General features: G+C 41.0%; 1 protein-coding gene across 1 annotated transcript in view; it reads left to right on the forward strand.

Moving 5' to 3' along the window:
• LOC126354585 (zinc carboxypeptidase-like) overlaps positions 1–19,389 on the forward strand; it is a 160,747-nt gene that overhangs the window by 36,492 nt on the left and 104,866 nt on the right. Inside the window, exons 3-4 of the mRNA XM_050004333.1 lie at positions 10,590–10,726; positions 13,125–13,200. Of these exons, the coding sequence (XP_049860290.1) occupies positions 10,590–10,726; positions 13,125–13,200 (213 nt within the window). The remainder of the gene's footprint in view (positions 1–10,589; positions 10,727–13,124; positions 13,201–19,389) is intronic.

Here is a 19,389-nt window from a genome sequence, read left to right on the forward strand (position 1 = left end):
AAAGAACATAACAATACAGATAACATTTGCAGTAGTACAGGCTTTGCAAAAGAATCGAAATAGCAAATACATAAGTGTTACAAAAATTACGACATAAGTACATACATAAAAGATCAGAATAACTTTTGAAACATCAACTTCACACATCAGCATTAAAACAAAACACAATAAATAATGTCTGAACATATTTACAAACAAAATAACATAGTATTTGAAAAATTCTACAACATAAATCTTATTAGCTAAACACATAAAGACAGGAAAAAGACAAATACACAAGGGTACATAAACACATAGAGGGATAATACGAAAGGAAAGGACAGGGTTTGTTTTACTGCAGTATTTTCCATAGAGATCTCCCTTAGTTCATCATTATTTCCAAAAAATCCTATCTATACCTGCTTTCTGTACTTTTCTCATATAACCTCTCAGTGCATTTCTTCAAATCCATCGCAACTCACTCTTATATAGGCTACCCCCTCTTAAGCTAACTTAAATCTACTGATCTCAAATGCTTAACTAAGGGACGAGGCAATGCAGCGGCACAAAACAATTAATACAAACAGCAATGACAAAAAATGCAAGTAAGCATAGCGAGCAGCAATAAATGTAATAATTTATATCTAAACATGACAAAGCTGAAGCAGAAAAAATATTACGGTAAAATGTTTAATACCTATGTCACATCTTAACACCAGAGTGATGCATCACGACAACATACGCTACCAGATAAATTACCAAATCATAAAAAAAATTATTTGTGCAGCTCCTGTGAAGGGAAATGTCTATTTATGTTCCCTCGTTTTCTTAGAAGTAGATAATATTTTTTTTTTACTGGATCTGTAGGCATAAAATAACTATATTAGTACATCTATTAAATTGTATTTTAACCAATGCTGCATTGCAGATAGAAACTAGATATTAAACAAAATGAGTAAATAAATATATAAAGCAATCAATATGGCATTTCTCTCAACTAGCAAGACAATAGCCGTGTAATGTTTCTCATTGTTTCATTAGGCATTTTAGTAAATATCATAAATTAAGAGCTCCACAGTATAATCCTATGTTTTCAAGTTTGAGCGTGTCTTATTTGCGATGCTTTCTATAAAGGAATGAATGTCAATAGCGAGGATAATGGCCTCTTTTCCTTTTTTTTACCTGTGTCTCTGAAAGGCACACTAATGGCTTTCTTTTTGTCAGGTGGTTGTCGCGCAGCTGGTTGCCCACGACGCATTACGTGCAGGTGGTCACTTAACTGTCTTATCGAAATATTTACGACACCAGTTTCCGCTACAGTAGCAGTCTCATATAAAAATATTTTCAGAGGTTGAGAATTTGCGTTACAAATGTGTAGAAAATAAAATCCTATAAATATAACAGTGTCCAAAAAATTTTCGTCGGCATTGTAATACATTCACGCATTTACATACATTTCATAACTCTTAAAGTACGATTCTTGTTTTCCAACAACTTTTTTCACAAACCAGAGTCCCTAACCACTACTCATTATTCCTTACCTTATTCGTCGACACTTCTTCAATATTTCATCATAACAGATACGTAGCATAATCAAATAACTCATATAGCATCAGCTTATTGATCATAAACATACCGCAACAGCATAATTCACATCGTCGTCGTAATAATAACATCATAACACCTCAGTCAAATTCTCAAAAACGTCATAGCTTTCTGCAATAATTTCAAAACCTAAAAAAAATTCACTGCTCATGTCAAAAGTGTCATCTACCTCAAACGTACTTTAAAAATCATGGTCTCATACCAAATATGTCATTCAAAGCTCTCATAGTATCACAGTGGTTCCGAAAAAATATGAACAGTTCACAAAGTACAGAAAAAATACAATTTCGTAAGTGTGAATTTATCCAACTGTGTAATTACGTAAACATCTGTCACTGATGTAGTAAAATGAATGTTTGTCTCTCCCAGTTAAATGATCAGATAGCTGTGTAATTAATGTGTTAGAGAAATATGGTACCGATGTGTAAAGTTGTATAAGCAAATACCATATTACCTAGGGCTCCTTGTGCTTGCCAAACACATGGTACGTCCACCACTGCTGGCGGCTCACCTCCAACTGCCCAACGCTATACGCTGTTAGCATCCAGCTGCCGCTGCTCAACACTACAATGGCAGACAACAATGCAAGCTAAACACAGACTGCGCACAGCACAGCTAGTGATTTTTCATACCGAGCGCTAAGCGGCGTTACCAATAAGAAAACCTAAACAGCCTACATACACCTTAGGGGTTGCTAAGCAACTCAAATCGCTTGATATGGGCGAGTCTTCAGGTCCAGATTGTATAACGATTAGGTTCCTTTCAGATTACGCTGATACTATAGCTCCCTACTTAGCACTCATATACAACCGCTCGCTCACCGATAGATCTGTACCTACAGATTGGAAAATTGCGCAGGTCGCACCAGTGCTCAAGAAGGGTAGTAGGAGTAATCCATTTAACTACAGAGCTATATCATTGACGTCGGTTTTGCAGTAGGGTTTTGGAGCATATACTGTATTCAAACATTATGAATCACCTCGAAGGGAACGATCTACTGACACGTAATCAGCATGGCTTCAGAAAACATCGCTCTTGTGCAACGCAGCTAGCTCTTTATTCGCACGAAGTAATGGCCGCTATCGACAGGGGATCTCAAGTTGATTCCGTATTTCTAAGATTTCCGGAAAGCTTTTGACACCGTTCCTCACAAGCGACTTCTAATCAAGCTGCGGAGCTATGGGGTATCGTCTCAGTTTTGCGAGTGGATTCGTGATTTCCTGTCAGGAAGGTCGCAGTTCGTAGTAATAGACGGTAAATCATTGAGTAAAACTGAAGTGATATCAGGTGTTCCCCAGGGAAGCGTCTTGGGACCTCTACTGTTCCTGATCTATATAAATGACCTGGGTGACAATCTGAGCAGTTCTCTTAGACTGTTCGCAGATGATGCTGTAATTTACCGTCTAGTAAGGTAATCCGAAGACCAGTATCAGTTGCAAAGCGATTTAGAAAAAAATTGCTGTATGGTGTGTCAGGTGGCAGTTGACGCTAAATAACGAAAAGTGTGAGATGATCCACATGAGTTCCAAAAGAAATCCGTTGGAATTCGATTACTCGATAAATAGTACAATTCTCAAGGCTGTCAATTCAACTAAGTACCTGGGTGTTAAAATTACGAACAACTTCAGTTGGAAGGACCACATAGATAATATTGTTGGGAAGGCGAGCCAAAGGTTGCGTTTCATTAGCAGGACACTTAGAAGATGCAACAAGTCCACTAAAGAGACAGCTTACACTACACTCGTTCGTCCTCTGTTAGAATATTGCTGCGCGGTGTGGGATCCTTACCAGGTGGGATTGACGGAGGACATCGAAAGGGTGCAAAAAAGGGCAGCTCGTTTTGTATTATCACGTTATAGGGGAGAGAGTGTGGCAGATATGATACACAAGTTGGGATGGAAGTCATTACAGCACAGACGTTTTTCGTCGCGGCGAGACCTTTTTACGAAATTTCAGTCACCAACTTTCTCTTCCGAATGCGAAAATATTTTGTTGAGCCCAACCTACATAGGTAGGAATAATCATCAAAATAAAATAAGAGAAATCAGAGCTCGAGCAGAAAGGTTTAGGTGTTCGTTTTTCCCGCTCGCTGTTCGGGAGTGGAATGGTAGGGATATAGTATGATTGTGGTTCGATGAACCCTCTGCCAAGCACTTAAATGTGAATTGCAGAGTAGTCATGTAGATGTAGATGACCACAGATGTTAAGTCCCATAGTGCTCAGAGCCATTTGAACTATTTTTTGACACTAGCAAGTTGCATCTACCCTTTAAACTTTGAACAACATTAGTTTCCCAGGTACAATTAATGGATATTCCATTTAAAAATATTTTTGTTCATTTTTAAATAGATCAACTATCTGATAGTAAAATATAATATTATAGGTTATGTAGAAATTGTAACTCGTAGCTCGAAAATAACTGAATAAACTACATTCACGTTTCTAACTTTTACCTTTCACAATACATTTTCCTTTATCTTATTATTTTGTAAGGTTAAGAGAAAGAAGACCTGCCTGAAACACCTTACACAAAATTAACGAAGTGACACTATTTGTACGCATCATTAAAGCCTTTCGGGCTGGAAACAAGAGATCGTTATGTCGATAATCGTAGTTCGTGGTAGTACAAGGAGAAGCCAGGCGAAATAATTCGCTCACACAATGGCCATTTGGAAATGAAATTGCATTTAAACTGTTTCAAACATTCTTTGTCCTCTCCTCACCTTCTTATGAAAATGAGTGAATCAAAATGTGATTGTTTGGGTTGTAGAAAGGATAGAACTAACCATAGATGAGTACAAGATGGTACTTTTGCAAAGAGGAATCTGTGAGCATGTGAGCAAGATTGAGCAAACAGGTCTGCAGATATTTTCACTGCGTATCGATAGTTTAAAGGGAGCTAGGAAGCTCCATACAGTTTTTATAAATTTTTTTTGATTTTGATGATCTTTTCTTTGTGTGATAGAACTGAGTGCACCTCGAGCTGAACACATCAATAGCGTTAAGCTATAAGATTTCTAAGTTTTTCGGGTTATTACCAACCGCTAATAAGAGTTAGTTATGTTAGAAGTTTTACAAGAATAGTTTAACTGGATCAATTCTAACAAGTCGTGGTTTTCCTGGTGACTCTGAGGTGAATAGTGTTTCGCATCCCTTTTGGTACCGGATACTACGAGAAATCGCTATAATTATGTAAGCGTATCTGCTAGAAGAGGTATAGGTTAAACTGAGATAATTTTCAGGTATCATTTTCCGAATTCGGATTCGTTTCCTTTGTACTTGATTTTCAATCACGTGTGTCACACCAAGTAAGAGTACCTGTTCTCAGTGCTCAGTAATCATTAGTGTGTGTTCCTTATTAATGTTCACCCACTGTTAAGGATTATCGCAGCCTAGTGAATGTATTTTTATTGACTGATGATGATTATTTTTCATGTTTTCTTTGGGATGGATGGATTACCACCTGGTCTAAAACGTATGGCTACGGATTATTTGTGTACCGTATTGTGGCTAACGATACAATATTAGTTGAGTGAGTATCAAAATCAGTATAGCTTGGCTATGCAGTCAGTACTGTATGGTGAAATATGCTAGCATTTGGAGCTCCTGAATTTTAATTTAATTTGAAAATCTTGGAGGTAGCTTACCTAAAATATAATTTTGTAATGCTTGTGTCAGTTAAATTCTGTAGACCGCTACAGAAAGTTCTCTAAGAACATCACTCACATTAACGTAATTTTGATAATTTCAATGAGCTATCTTTAATATGGATCATAAAAGTGACTGCATACCAATTTCTTGTTTTAAAGTGTCATTCAGTTCCTTGCTAACGTAATCATGAATAGCTTTCCGCTGACTAATGCCTTCCTTAAGGGTGGCTTGATAGCTTTTCAGCGCAGTTGCGTTATTATGCGATCTGGTTGTAAGAACCGTTCTCTGCTGATCTCCGATGCTTAGCCTTCCCACTAACAGTGATATTCATACCTCAATGGTTATATTGTATGCCAGTGAGGGTCTTATTTTGTGCGACGATATTACTCGTATTTTGAATTAGATGAAACTGTCCCGCTGCCTAATATTGTGACGGTCTTTAATTAGCTCCAGGAGCCCAAGATTAATTCCAACTGGGAATTATGACATTTAGAATTTCAGACGTAAAACTCCTGATATGAAGAAGAGATGAAACTATAACATAATTGTTAAAATGAGAAACTTTGTATTGCAAGATCCCTATTGTGCTCTTGATGTGAAGGAAACCTTCACTCACTCCCACTGAAAGTATATCCCCAATAATTGATTGTATTTGATTCAAGGGGGTAATTAAATAACTGAAGAAAATCAAGTTCAAAATGAGAAATAATCATAAGTTGAAGTAAAACAATTTATGGGCAAAAGCAAATCTCTACATCTCCCCCCCCCCCTCCCCCGATACTGACTGTAGTGACTGATGATACGGCCAGGGAGCGGTATCCGTTCTGCATTATTACAATTAATTTGAGTGATTAAAGTTAATTAATATTAGTGCTTTAATTCGTCGAGCAGTAATTGGGAAGGTATCCTGTTGTCACCAGCCATAGCAAGCAGTGAGAGGTAGCTTCAAGCTACACCCCTGAAGACTATTAACAAATGAGACAGCCAAGTGCCTATAATAGGTGTGAATAAAACTCAGACTCCGTAATAGCAAATGATAAAGTCAAACAAGGAAGTAGGGGTGAGTTTGCAATAGGATGCCATAAACATTCATAGGAACCATTGTTACATGAAAACTTAGGACAGTATAGTAGGTTTGAGATTAGGTCTCCTAGATAAAGTGTATATTGTTCTTGTAACTGAATAAAATATCAACCGTACTATAATAAGAATCGATGATGAAACGATGAGGCGGTCATTTGGCGATTCAAAGCAACAGACATTGACCGCCTATGTTGTAATGTTGTAATATGCCTTATACACACACAAATAAGCAGAGACGTTGAACTTTTCAAACTTTACGTGGTCTCCCATTTTTTTCTTTTTCTGGAGTGTTTTATCTAAAACATACTGTTGGACATAAAAATTACAGTATCAAGGAAGCAAATAACAAAATATTACGATGGTGAAAATACAGTATAGGAGGAAAAATACGTGATTAAATTTGTGGGTAAACGTGGGTATACAAGGTGTGAAAATTAGTACAGAGCAGTCATCTCTGGCACCATCAGTGGCTCTGACCCTGTCTGCCCTTCGAATAGAATTAAGATTTGCTCTGTGCTGCTTCAACGCTACGTCAGAGTTCATCCATCATAGTAGCCGACGTATGGTTATGTGCCAGACTTTAGACAACCTGAAGCTAATTGTTTTCAGTGGGTAAACAGCTAGCTAGGGCAACAGTCGAATAATCTCTCTGGTGAGATAGGTCGGGACAGCGCGCGCTACATGCGGGCTTGCGTTATCTTGTTGAACTGTAATGTCGTAGAGACCTGCAATGCCGCCGGTCTTAACACATCAGTGATGGAGAGAATGCTGTCCAAATTACCGGCTATGCGAACCATTTGTAACCGTATTGTATTCCAGAAGTTGCTGAAGACACTAGGTGCTGCTGTTGCATGACGTTGACGAATGAATTCTGGAAACGTTAGCTCCTTTGGTGACTCCTCATATGGAAATGTCCATCGAGTTGGTGAACACGAAATTGAAACTTTTCTGAAAAGCATATGTGGTGGCACTCATGTGTTCTGTGGAGTCCACGGGTGTAACACCGTCAGGACACCTCTGTCTCATACAACGGTAATGGAAATCGCAACAGTCGCAATGCTGACAGCCAGTGGTGCTACGAACGTCGTAATTCTGTCCTCGGAGTCTTATTGCGAACAAATCACTGTACCGACTCAAGGTATGTGTCGTGGTCGTATGATCACGCTCGGCCGAGCCAACAACGTCTGTCCCCTTGAACGTTAGTCGCTTTAGGCATTGATCCTGAGTATGGCCCATTGATTCTAAATTCACGTAGCAATCATTGGATGCGGAACAATGCGTGCACCAAGATCGAGATACGATCAACTAGAGTCTTCACAGAGTACGATCTTGCTATTGTAGGATTCTCCTTTTTACAGGAGGCATAATACAATCTTATCTCAAATCTTCAAATATAGTTTCTAAACGAGGAACTCATTGCGTAATCTTTCCTTATGTAAAGAACGCAGGTGACGTTACTCCTTCCTACTCTCTCTGCTTGCGTTGGGTCGATGATCACTTGCATATCCTAGCATGTAGACTTCGTGTTAAATTGGCATTTGTAGCTATCCGCCTTCATTGTGCTGAAATTTTAATCACCTACCTTCTATTATTACTCGTTTAATCGGAAAATAATTTTTCTTTAGCTACGTCGTAATGGAGAACGTATGTGTTTCACTTCTGTGGAAGGAAGAGAAAATCGTACAGGCACTATGCAACTTTTCTGTGTAAAAAATGTCTCTGAGCACTATGGGACATCTGAGGTCATCAGTCCCCTAGAACTTAGAACTACTTAAACGTAGCTAACGTAAGGACATCACACTCTTCCATGACCGAGGCAGGATTAGAACCTGCGGCAGTAGCGGTAGTGCGGTTACAGACCTTAGCACCTAGAACTGCTCGGCCACCACGGCCGGCCATTGAATATGGACGAACCAGAATCTCATAATTCTCTCTATAGTAAAACGCATCGCCGAGACAAAAGATAATCGATTAACTGCACACTGCTCTTTTGAAGATTACAGTAAAGTGCAATGGAATAATTCTTGGTATATCAGTAATAATAAAATATATACTACCTGTAAAACATCAAAAATTTAAAATTTAATTTGTAAATAAGTTTTAGGTCTATAATGTGTTATAGTGATGATGAACTAGCCGCAAGCGTGTTCACTTTTCGAGAATGGATAAAGAGTAGCAAGCTGAGCTAGAGCTACTATTCCGAGATAAAACCACGTAGTTTCATTTCAGAACTACATCTCCGTGGCTGATAAGATTTCAGTCACCCTTTTTTCGCTGTTTTATGGTGCCACGTTGTCTATTCGTCAAAGTGACAAGAGAGTATCAATGTTTTTAGTGTGTGAAAAGCATCGTAAGTACAAAAGGCGTGTCACTCCATACGTGGGACTTGGCGTAAACGAAGTTACCTCGTGTCCACAGAGGCTGCATGTTTGAAATTCCCTAGCTCCCTGTTAACCACAAAGAAGTGATGAAAAAGCAGCTCTGTAACAGGCACTAATGACCAATCGACAATGCGTAGAGTTACGGCGCCTATGACAAACGTTCTCTAGGGTACTAGAGTTATAGAGTAGCATTAACACAAAGTCAGCTCTTCTAGCTTTAAATCCATGTTCCATAGGAGGTGAATGCCATGTTCGTTGATGTGGGAAGGAAGGCAGCAAGCATTTGCAAGACCTCGGATAGCTTCGACGACTTGTTCTGTGGCATTCGGGCAGGGAGATCGAGCTGAACTTTCGCTACTGAAGATATTCGGAGACTAGACGAACTACCTTGGAGCGTTATCGTGTTGAGAATCAGTCACGGGCTTAATTATGTATATAGGGTGTCTCTCCTAATAGTCAGGCGCATTTTCTCTGTTGTTTTAGCAAATATTTGCAATTTAGTTTTTGCAGTGTGTAGCTGGAGTCAGCGCAGACGAATACTGCTCACCACGTTTCTCATGCAACGCCCGATGCAACGTGACGGTTTGTCTCGATTTACAAATAATATGATTTTTTAAACAGGAATTTTACGTGTTCAATCTATGGAGCGTCTCTAAAGTAGTCTAGTGCGACATTAGTTTTATTGCTGTGTATTCCCAGGGACAGTAAAACACGAACATCCAGTACTCTAGCAGCGACAGCACCGGCCTGGCCCGCGCTCACTCCTGCCGCCAAGCATGTAGCGCTGCTGAGAAGCTCTGCATTCCTGGTTATTCTTCACGTTCTACTGTTCCTATTAATACATAAGGATAAAACGAATAACGCACTACATTAATATGGAACCGCTCTATGGAGTGGGAACCTAAAACTCCATTTTAAAAAAACATGTTGTCTGTAACGGGAAAGAAACCGAAGCCTTCCATCGACGCTTGTCGTCACTTAAAAAAAAATTGTTCTAATGGCTCTGAGCACTATGGGACATCTGAGGTCATCAGTCCCCTAGAACTTAGAACTACTTAAGCCTAACTAACCTAAGTACATCACACACATCCATGCCCGAGGTAGGATTCGAACCTGCGACCGTAGCAGTCGCACGGTTCCGGACTGCGCGCCTAGAACCGCGAGACCACCGAGGCCGGCGGTCGTCACTTCAAAGACGTGATCATTAGTACTTGTCCGCATAAATAAAATTGCAGATAACTGCCGAAGTACCAGGCAAAATGAACCTGGTGACCGTTAGAAGAGACAGATGTTCAACAGATGACATCTAGTTTCAATATAGTAACAAAAGTTACATTGATTACCACTCTGAAGAGTGGGCATGATCTAATCCGCCGAGAAAACTGCCACGTATTGAATTTCTACCTAGCGCACACTGCAACGCTTAGTCATATTTTATGAACAGAACAGTCCAGATAATATTTTTTACTTTGACTGTACTAACTGGTTTCTGATGAAATAGGCCATATTCAGCTCTAAAAATTGAACTTTAAGATAGTTACTATCAGCAGCGTCAGTTATAGCGACAAAGAGATTTCCGTTCTCCAAAATAGTATGTTGAGTGGTAGTAAAACGCTTCCCATGATTCTGCAACAGTAGGACGCCAGTGAACTATGCCTTTCTGTCCGATAACAATTGTTCAAAACTGGAATGATCTAGCTTTTTCCCAACAGCTTGGTCGTCTTCTTACCTGCAATAAATTGCTGCTAGAAGAAAAGCAAGACGGCCTGTTTTCTGATGCCTCCCTTTTTTGATCTGTGTTATTTCCGCACTTTGCTAAGACACATATTATATGAATCGATTCGCATTTATTGTGTTCAAAATTTAATACTAAAAGCACCTTTCTTACAGATTCAGTTCTGGAAGGAACCCAGAGTCGTGAACAAACCTGCAGACGTGATGGTGTCACCGGAGATGCAGACCAGTTTCCTGGAAGGCCTCGAAGCGAATGGAATCCAAGCGACCGTCTACGTGGACAACGTGCAGACGTAGGTCTTAGCGCCTACCGTTTGTTCACAGTATGGTATATCTTGTGGTCGTATCCGTAACTCGACTTTGTCTTAGTTTGGTCTTGCAGATATTTCCCATGATTCATCGGTTTCTGCATGTAACCCTTTGTCTTCCACAAATTTTACTCTGATTTCCGCTTTCTAAGAATTTTTGTCGATCTACAGTCTTTCTTAATTCGTCCTGTCTTTGCACTAAATGAGATGGCACAGTCACTGGGACAGCTATATCTGCTCTTTGCAAACATCCTTATGGTGTGTGGTGAACGGTAAATTGTATACCCCTGTAACTAACCCACTTTCCTAATCCAGTCGTGAAGCGTCCGCGGGTAGAACAAACGTTGATAAGCACCCGTGTGAGCTAGAGTTTTTTTAACTTCATATTCGTAGCCTTTTCGCAAGGTATACATAGAAGGGAGCAATATATTGATGGACGCTTCAAGGGATGCACGGACGCAATCACACTTTTTTAGTGTACTGCACAATGTGATACCCAGCGCCTCTGTTGCAACGTCTATCGTTGGAGTTGACTGACGCTTTCGCATTTACTGAATAGACCTGTAGCCCTGTACCCAACTACGCTACTCTTCTTCGTATCCTCTTTATATCGCCTGTCATCCGTTCTGGTACGGATATCAAACTGATAAATAATATTCAAGTACTTTTCGAGCGATGGTTCACTAAGATACCTTCTCTGAGGGTGGATTGTACATCCTTCGGATTCTTCCAATGAATCTCAGTGTGGCATCTGTCTTATCTGCTTTTAGTTTCATATCGTCGTTCCACTTTCGGTCTACAGCAAGGTCACAGTGCGCGAATATATAACATGATCCAAAATTCTACAACGTATCTACATCAGCAACACAGGTACGTTGCTTCATGCGATTGTTCGATTACCCATCGTGAGAAACTGTAGCGACCTGCGCTCTTTCATCAGGAAGGCTTTTCTCCTCCAGCGATCTGCGGTACACTACATCTGAATAAGGTGGAAGTTGTTTTCCGTTCTCTATGGAGAATTATACAGTGTCTCATCAGATCCGGTGGCGTTTTCTCAGTACAGCAATTTCAGTAAAATTCCTATCCCATGATCGCTTATTTTGGTATGTTTAATTTCGTCGTTGGTGTGATGATTTAAAGGAGGAACCATAGTACGATTTGCTTCTGTGAAACAGTTTTGGAAAAAGAAGTTTAGTGTTTATCCATTCTTTCTGTTATTCTTCTTCGCAGTGAACACATTGCTTTCATACTGTCGTTACTAACAATGCCGTGTGGCTAGGACCTCCCGTCTGGTAGACCGTTCGCCGGGTGCAAGTCTTTTGAGTTGTCGCCACTTCGGCGACTTGAGTGTCCGTGGGGATGAAATGATGGGGTTAAGGACAACGCAACACCCAGTCCCACAGCGTAGAAAATCTCCGACCTAGCCAGGAATCGAATCCGGGCCGTTAGGCATGACATTCCGTCGCGCTGACCACTTAGCCACCAGGGGAGGACATACGGTTACTGATTTAACATTAGCCCAAAAATTTCTTAGGATTTTCTGTCAGGTCGGTAGATAGGCAACGGACAGGCACTCAGGAGGACTTGAAATCGCTGACCGTTCTGCTTCATGTTTCCCCTTGCTTCCCTTAATCATTGTAAGTGCATGTTGGGAGTAATTCCTTCAAACATAGCGTAGAGCTCCCTTACTCCCCCTTCACATCCAGTCCGAGCAGGTCTTGTTTCAAAATGACTTAGACGTAGAAATGTTAGATTTTAATCTTATATCTTCACACGAAAAAGAATTGCTTCCACAGGCCAGGGCTGGTCCATCGCTACCGACCGACCACCGTGTCATCCTTCGTCAGCTGCGTCACTGAATGTGATATGAAGGGGAGCCTGGTCAGCACACCACTCTCTCGGCAGTTGTCAGTTTTCGTGACATGGGGCAGCGATTACTCGATTAAGTAGCTCCTTAGCTGGCATCACGAGACTGACTGCATCCCGTTCCAGTCCTGTCACCAAGGGGAGATCCCTGACAGTACCGGGAGTCGAACCAGACTCTTTCGTATTACAGTCAACCGCCCTTAGCACTCAGCTACGGGGCAGACTCCCTTCACTAACCGTAAAATTAAATTTGCATCTTTGAATCGTTGTCCTCTTTAATGTTATATATTATTTTAGTCAACGGCTTGAAGATAAAGTAAAGAACTAAAATGAAAAATTCCATAGTTAAAGTATTTCAATACCAGACTGAACGCTGCTGCAGACCTTACTTATTTTTGTAGCTCCTGCCATTTTTGTTCTTGTAAGTGCTTGCTCAGTCACAAATTGAAGCACTGATCATCATTTTTTTCTACACAACTACCTACTGTCACGAATAATTTAAAACCCCTTGTTTCAGACTTATCGACAATGAGAGAGGAGTCCGGAGACAGGGAGAATCCTTCGGTTGGGAGGACTACTATACCCTCGAAGAGGTAAGTTGCTCTCGAAGAGTTAAGTTGCTAGCATCTTAGTCACTTCTATACCGTGTAAGATAATGTTGTTCCGAGCCCGATGCTTGGTTTGAAAACAGCAATAGTTGAATAGACGTGGTCCTATAGGAGGCGACAAGGTCGTACATTCCACAATCCTTTTAAAGTCAGTCACCCAGCCAGTAACAGTCGAATGTGGACTCTTAAATTGACATTTTTCACTGCTACAAAACTTGGCATTTTTCACTGCTACAAAACTGTGCTAGAGGTGAAGGAAGCGACAAGCGGAGATTTCAAGCGTCAACTTTAGGTTACAATATCTCCGGATGTAGTTAACATTTTACAATGCAACAAACGGCACTGATTACGTATTTGTTTATATGTTCAGATGCGCTAACAAAACTAACGAGGTTCCATTTAAAAAAACGTAGGTTTGTGTTAAAAAAACATGCTTCCGTGCATTTTTGTATGGTTTGTATTAACAAAATACACTAGCTCGTCTCCTCACGTTCGGTCTGTGGAATCGATTTGTCTGCATTTGATGTGATTTACGAAATATATCCAGCGGTAATGTTAGGTGACTCACCCTGTAGATGGCATCAACTGCTAAAGTGTGGGCGGGTCCAGTTCCATCTGTACGACGAGAGGAGGCGGACAAGGTGAAGGCTCCGTCTTCATGGGGTCGTTCCGTGGTGTCGTGATGACACCCTCTGGCAGTGTTGTGGCCGCGGTGTCCTCGGGATCCATGAATCTGGGGAAGAGACACAGAAGGATCACCGTGCACATGACAGCGGTGAAGTTGATTGTGATGTCGGCACTGCAGTCCGTCTGGACCTGAAATGAGGTACATGCAAGCGCCAAGTAGACGGACGATCTCGCCTCGTACCCACCATCTCCTGCAGCTTAAAACCCTGTAAAACAAATTATCATGGGCCTCCGGATGCTGAGGAGGCTGGAGCAGGTGGAGCACTGTCCGATGGAGGCAGCCGTGAAGCAGTTCCACCGGCGATGGTCCATACCGTGGGTGCTAACGATGGGAGGCGAAAACAGTTGCAATGATTGATCACTGGTGTGTGTGGAACCAAGTTCGACCATCTGCTGCTTTAAGGTTCGGTTCTGACAAAACATTACGTTTCGCCGTTTGAACTGTGGATGGAACGGTGCACTAGTTAGATGCTTTCACAGAATGTTTCAAATTCGTTTGACGTGAACTGAAGGCCGTTGTCTGACACTATGGTATCAGGTAAACCTTTAGGCAAAAAATAGAGGACAACACCTCAATTGTGCTACGTGACGGTTGTTGAGTTCATTGGTACACCAAAAAGATTTTGCTATACTAGTCAACCACAATCCACCTACGAGCATTCCAAAAAGGTCCCACAAAGTCTATGTGCGCACGTTGCCATAGTGATTGCGACTTCGGCCAAGCAGAGAATATGATTTTGAGCATATACGTGACACTGTGACGTCATATGTTCTATTTGGGTGTCCAAACCTGCCAAGTACAGTGTCGACGGGCTAACTGTTTCGTACGAACAATCCTGCATTGTCCTTGGTGAAGTAACTGCAACATTTCTTTTTGCAAAGCTTTAGGGATCAACACAAGTGACTGTCCACTGTCATTCTGTACAAGATTCACACCTTTCTCTATAGCGAGGCTGCACCGACGTGCAAAGTATCGGCGCACAACAGAGTTCTTTATGCTATGCCAGGAACGAGCCAATATGAGCGAATGTATGTTAGCAAAATGTTCGAATCTGAATCAGCTTCCGTGGCCTGTGAAACTTTCCTATAGTTCAGCGGAAAAGATAGAAGCAATTCAGAATCCTGAGCATCGTTGTGGCAACAAGATGCAGCTGAAGCGTCAACGTCTGTATCAAGGCCAAACGGAAGACGTGAAAGTGCGTGCGAATTACGATGTTGAGCTGTCGGACGATACACAATCTCGTATTGGTATTGAGACAACAACAAAGCCCATCTTTGCAATCTTTGGGCAGTTCGAGCAGGAACCTGTTTCGTCGGATGAAACAAGGACTGTAAAGGCTTGTGATCTGTTATTAAGTAGAATTTTCTGCCGTACAAATAGTGGTGGAATTTGGTGACACTGTACATAATAGCCAAAGCCTCCTTCTCAATTTGTGACTAGTGTCAATGAACTTTGGACAACACTTTTGATGCGAAAGCAATAGGCCTGTCTTTCTCACCAATTATGTGCGAAAGCACTGCACCGATTCCATAAGAGGAAGCGTCAGCTTGCAATACAACTGGTTTGTCAGGATTAAACTGAACTGAGCGTCTATAACTGAGCAATGCATCTCTAAGTTTTTGAAAACCTACTTCGTTCTCATGTGGCCAAACAAAGGGGACATTCTTGCGACGCAAGCAATGCAGTGGAGTTGCGGTTTGCGCAGCATTTGATATGAACCGAATATAATACTTCATTTTCCCTAAGACTGGCTGCAATTCAAGGACATTGTGAGGAACTGGCAAATCTGGTATGGCTAAAAAATGCGTCTGAAGAGGATGTACACCTTGACTGTTTATGACATGAACAAGATAGTGCAACTCAGTTTTTAAAAAATCACTCTTGTACAGTCTACACTTTAGTCCTGCGTCAGATAACACACGAAACAAAACACGCAAAATTTCATTATGATGTTCAGTTGTACGATGTGCTATGGCAATGTCGTCCAAATAGTTTGGATAGTTTGACACTTGACCTTTCGGCTGTTCCAAATACCGCTGGATGCGGAAGCACTGTCAAAAGGCAAATGCAAATATTTAAACAAACTCAAATGAGTATTCACTACACACAGTTTTTGAGATTCTTCATCGAGCGGTATTTGCAGATACACGTCGCGCAAGTCAATTTTTGAAAAGTAGCGACCAGCGCCTAATCTGTCCATGAGATCCTCTGGACGTGGCAATGGATAAGTATCTTTCACACTTTGTGGGTTGACAGTAGACTGAAAGTCAGAACCGAGGTGAATGCGACTTGAAGTTTTGAGGAGAAAAACCAGTGGAGTTGCCCACTGACTAGCTTGTATAGGTGCAATAGCTCCGCTATCTTGCAATTCTTTAAGTTCAGCAGCGACTTTGTGCCATAATGCAATGGGAAAAGTTTTGGCCCGGCAAAATTTCGGCTGAACATTGTCTTACAGAGTAATATGTGCAACAAAACTGTTAACCTTGGCTAAACCTTCAGAAAAGAGTTCCGGGAATTCTTTCAGCAAGCTAGCTACACTTTCTTTTGCATAGAACGCAGGCACTGACAACACATTGTGGTGAATGTTAAAGCCAAACAAATCAAATGAATCAAGATCAATATGTTGTCACAATAGCGTCATTGTAGCACCGTAAAAGTCACTCTTCGTGTATGCGTGTGATACATGACAGGCAAAGTACATTTTTTGAGAACGGGAATGTATTGTCCATTATAAGCCATCAGGTTTTAGACAGGTGTGGGAAGCCTAACATTTCACTTGTGTGACGATTCAGCAATGTAACAGAGACACCTGCGTCCAACTGAAATTTCACATGTTTCCCACAAGGAAGCAAATGAACAAACAGTTTGTTGGACTGGCATAGGATTAAAGAAACTGCGCACCAGCTAGTTTTGCTAATGACTGCTGCAGACTTTGAATATACTGCGTTAATGACATGGACCTTGTGAATAGATTTTCGTGAGTGGGCTGAATTCGTAAGTTCGTTCCATTGCAAACATACGGACTGTGCATGTCCTTTCTTGCCACAAATGTAAAACTGCAATTATCAGGATGGCAGTCTTGCTGTTAGCGGTGCGAATAATACTTCTGTACACACGTGTAGCGGCCTATTTAGCAAGCTGCTTACATGGTGTGCAGAGTTGTTTATGTGGCGTGGCACAACCTGCCACTGCCAAATGGGCCAGTTGCAAACAACGGACTCAACCTGAAAGATTGCTGGCTGCTCAGATTTATTGGCTGACAGGGCGCCTGAATCATACTAATATAGTGTTTGCCCTACATGATGAAATGATGGATCAGACTGTTTCAAAATATGTTCTCTGAGTTTGACAACAGTTACATTGTACACAATCGCATCACGCAACATAACATCTGAATATAAAGCACATTTGAATTTGAATTTCCTTGTCATATCCTGCAAATCTGTTACCCACTCGCAATACGTTTTTTCTGACCGTTTTTTTCTAATTAAAGAATTGATACGTAGCTGCTACCATTTTCACTTGTTGGTCATAATAGTTAATTAGCGAATCTACAACCTGATCATACGAGATTTCACTTGGAGTGGCGTTAGGGAACAGTTTTTTGTAGGAGCCTAAACACTGCACTTCCTACTGTGGACAATAGATAGGGAAGTTTCACAGTACCTGGTACATTGTGAGCAATTATGTTGTCTTCATTTGCAACCACTCGAGCCATTCTTCTTCTTGTTCATGATACTTGCGAAAAGGCGGTGTAGCACTGGGAGCTGCATGCTGCATCAGTAATTTGGTTCACCAGGACATGCTGTACCGTGTTCAGCAGTGAGGATATTTGCTGGCTCTGAAACTGAAATATCTGTATTAGCTGTGTTGCATCTAAAGCTGGTAGCTGTGGCGCCTGAGCAGGGATCGGGATGTAAAGACCCCTGCAAAGAAGAGACAGGAGGGAATTAAGGCGCCAGCAAAACGCAAAAGAAAATCCCGTGGCTGTGGGGCACGGGGTTTTTCTTTGAATTCTTGTCGTCAACTTCGCATCTGCCATCTCGTGTAAGACAGAGTGCCTAAGATGCTGGTTCTCTTGGATCGCTAGAAAACAGCTCAAGCAAATTGTATTAATGGAGTTTATTACAGAAAGTTAAAGTCAACACTTAACTTTGCATATTCACAAAGGTGCATCACAAGTAAATGGCGTCATGCAAATAATCAATGCCCTTCGGTATACACAATTTCAATGCAAGCAAAATAATACAGTTCATAAGTCACTGCAGTAGCGTTTATATGATGGCTCGTCTACCACTCCCTGCGATTATGTCGGCGCGGCGCTTATATTCTGTTCATGTAGATGCTGCTCCTGCCTTTGTGTCAGCGTACTATTGGCTGACGTCGTCTCACAGCACTCTCTGCTCTTCCGTTATTCATCGTCATGTCGGCACCTGTCTTTACACCAGAATACAATTCCAACCCGAATATTTATCTCACGGTGAAAGTGTAAAAGGATAGCTGTCGTCCATTCCATTAAGGTCTCATATCGACTGCGTTTGACTGAATGTGCCCCTTCTAGAATGCTATTTTCCTTTTAAACGTCTTCCCATCAAATCAGAAAGAAGTTGCTTCTCACATTGCACTATCTTATTGTGGGTGACTTGCAGTTAAGTCCACTTAATATGCGAGGTCTGCATTCCTTCCAGATGCCCAAATTTTACAATACATTCCCATGTAATCGAACATGATGGTTCTAATTTTGTTCCTGGACTCTTTCCTTCATAAATGCAACAACAGCGAGCTTTTAATCGATGTACTGTGCAGTAATACATCTAATCTCCACATTATTCGTTCTGTTGTATTGCAAACCGTTGAAAATGACAGTGGAATAATGTGTGCTACTTCATAAACTTTTCTATCCGTACCACTAATTTCTCCATGTGTTGTGCAGTGCACCTACAAATGAAGCACAAAGTGTTTCTTGATCTACTGAAGAATGATTACCATTGTAATTTTTTCTCTTTCATTGTCAGCAAGATATTTAAATTACTTCTGGGTTGTATTGTAATATCGTTTCTTAGCAAATTTGCAGTACCAATCTCTTATGCGACTGAATGATGGATATTGAGAATCCTCGCCCTTCTCTTCTGCCATTCTCATTCATTTTTAAAGGCTTGTGACGATACACCGCCTCTTTTTGTGCAGACATCCACTGACCTGTGAACATCTTTCGTACCACAAACAAATAGCGAAGGCTAAACAGGGCTGAAACCACGATTCTGCCGTACTGAAGAGACTTGAGTCTACCGAAAAATGCCCACCACGAAACTAAATGAAATTTCGCGCTGTAGTTACTGTATCTATTATTTACCATTATACTTTTTAAGACATTATAAAAAAAAGACTTAATGTAGATTTGCGATTCAGCACATACTGATAAAGCTAAACGTTATCGTAGAAATATTACAACACTAAAAGATGAAATTATAACAGTCCAATATTTG

Source organism: Schistocerca gregaria, chromosome 3, assembly GCF_023897955.1.
Source record: "Schistocerca gregaria isolate iqSchGreg1 chromosome 3, iqSchGreg1.2, whole genome shotgun sequence".
NCBI lineage: Eukaryota > Metazoa > Arthropoda > Insecta > Orthoptera > Acrididae > Schistocerca > Schistocerca gregaria.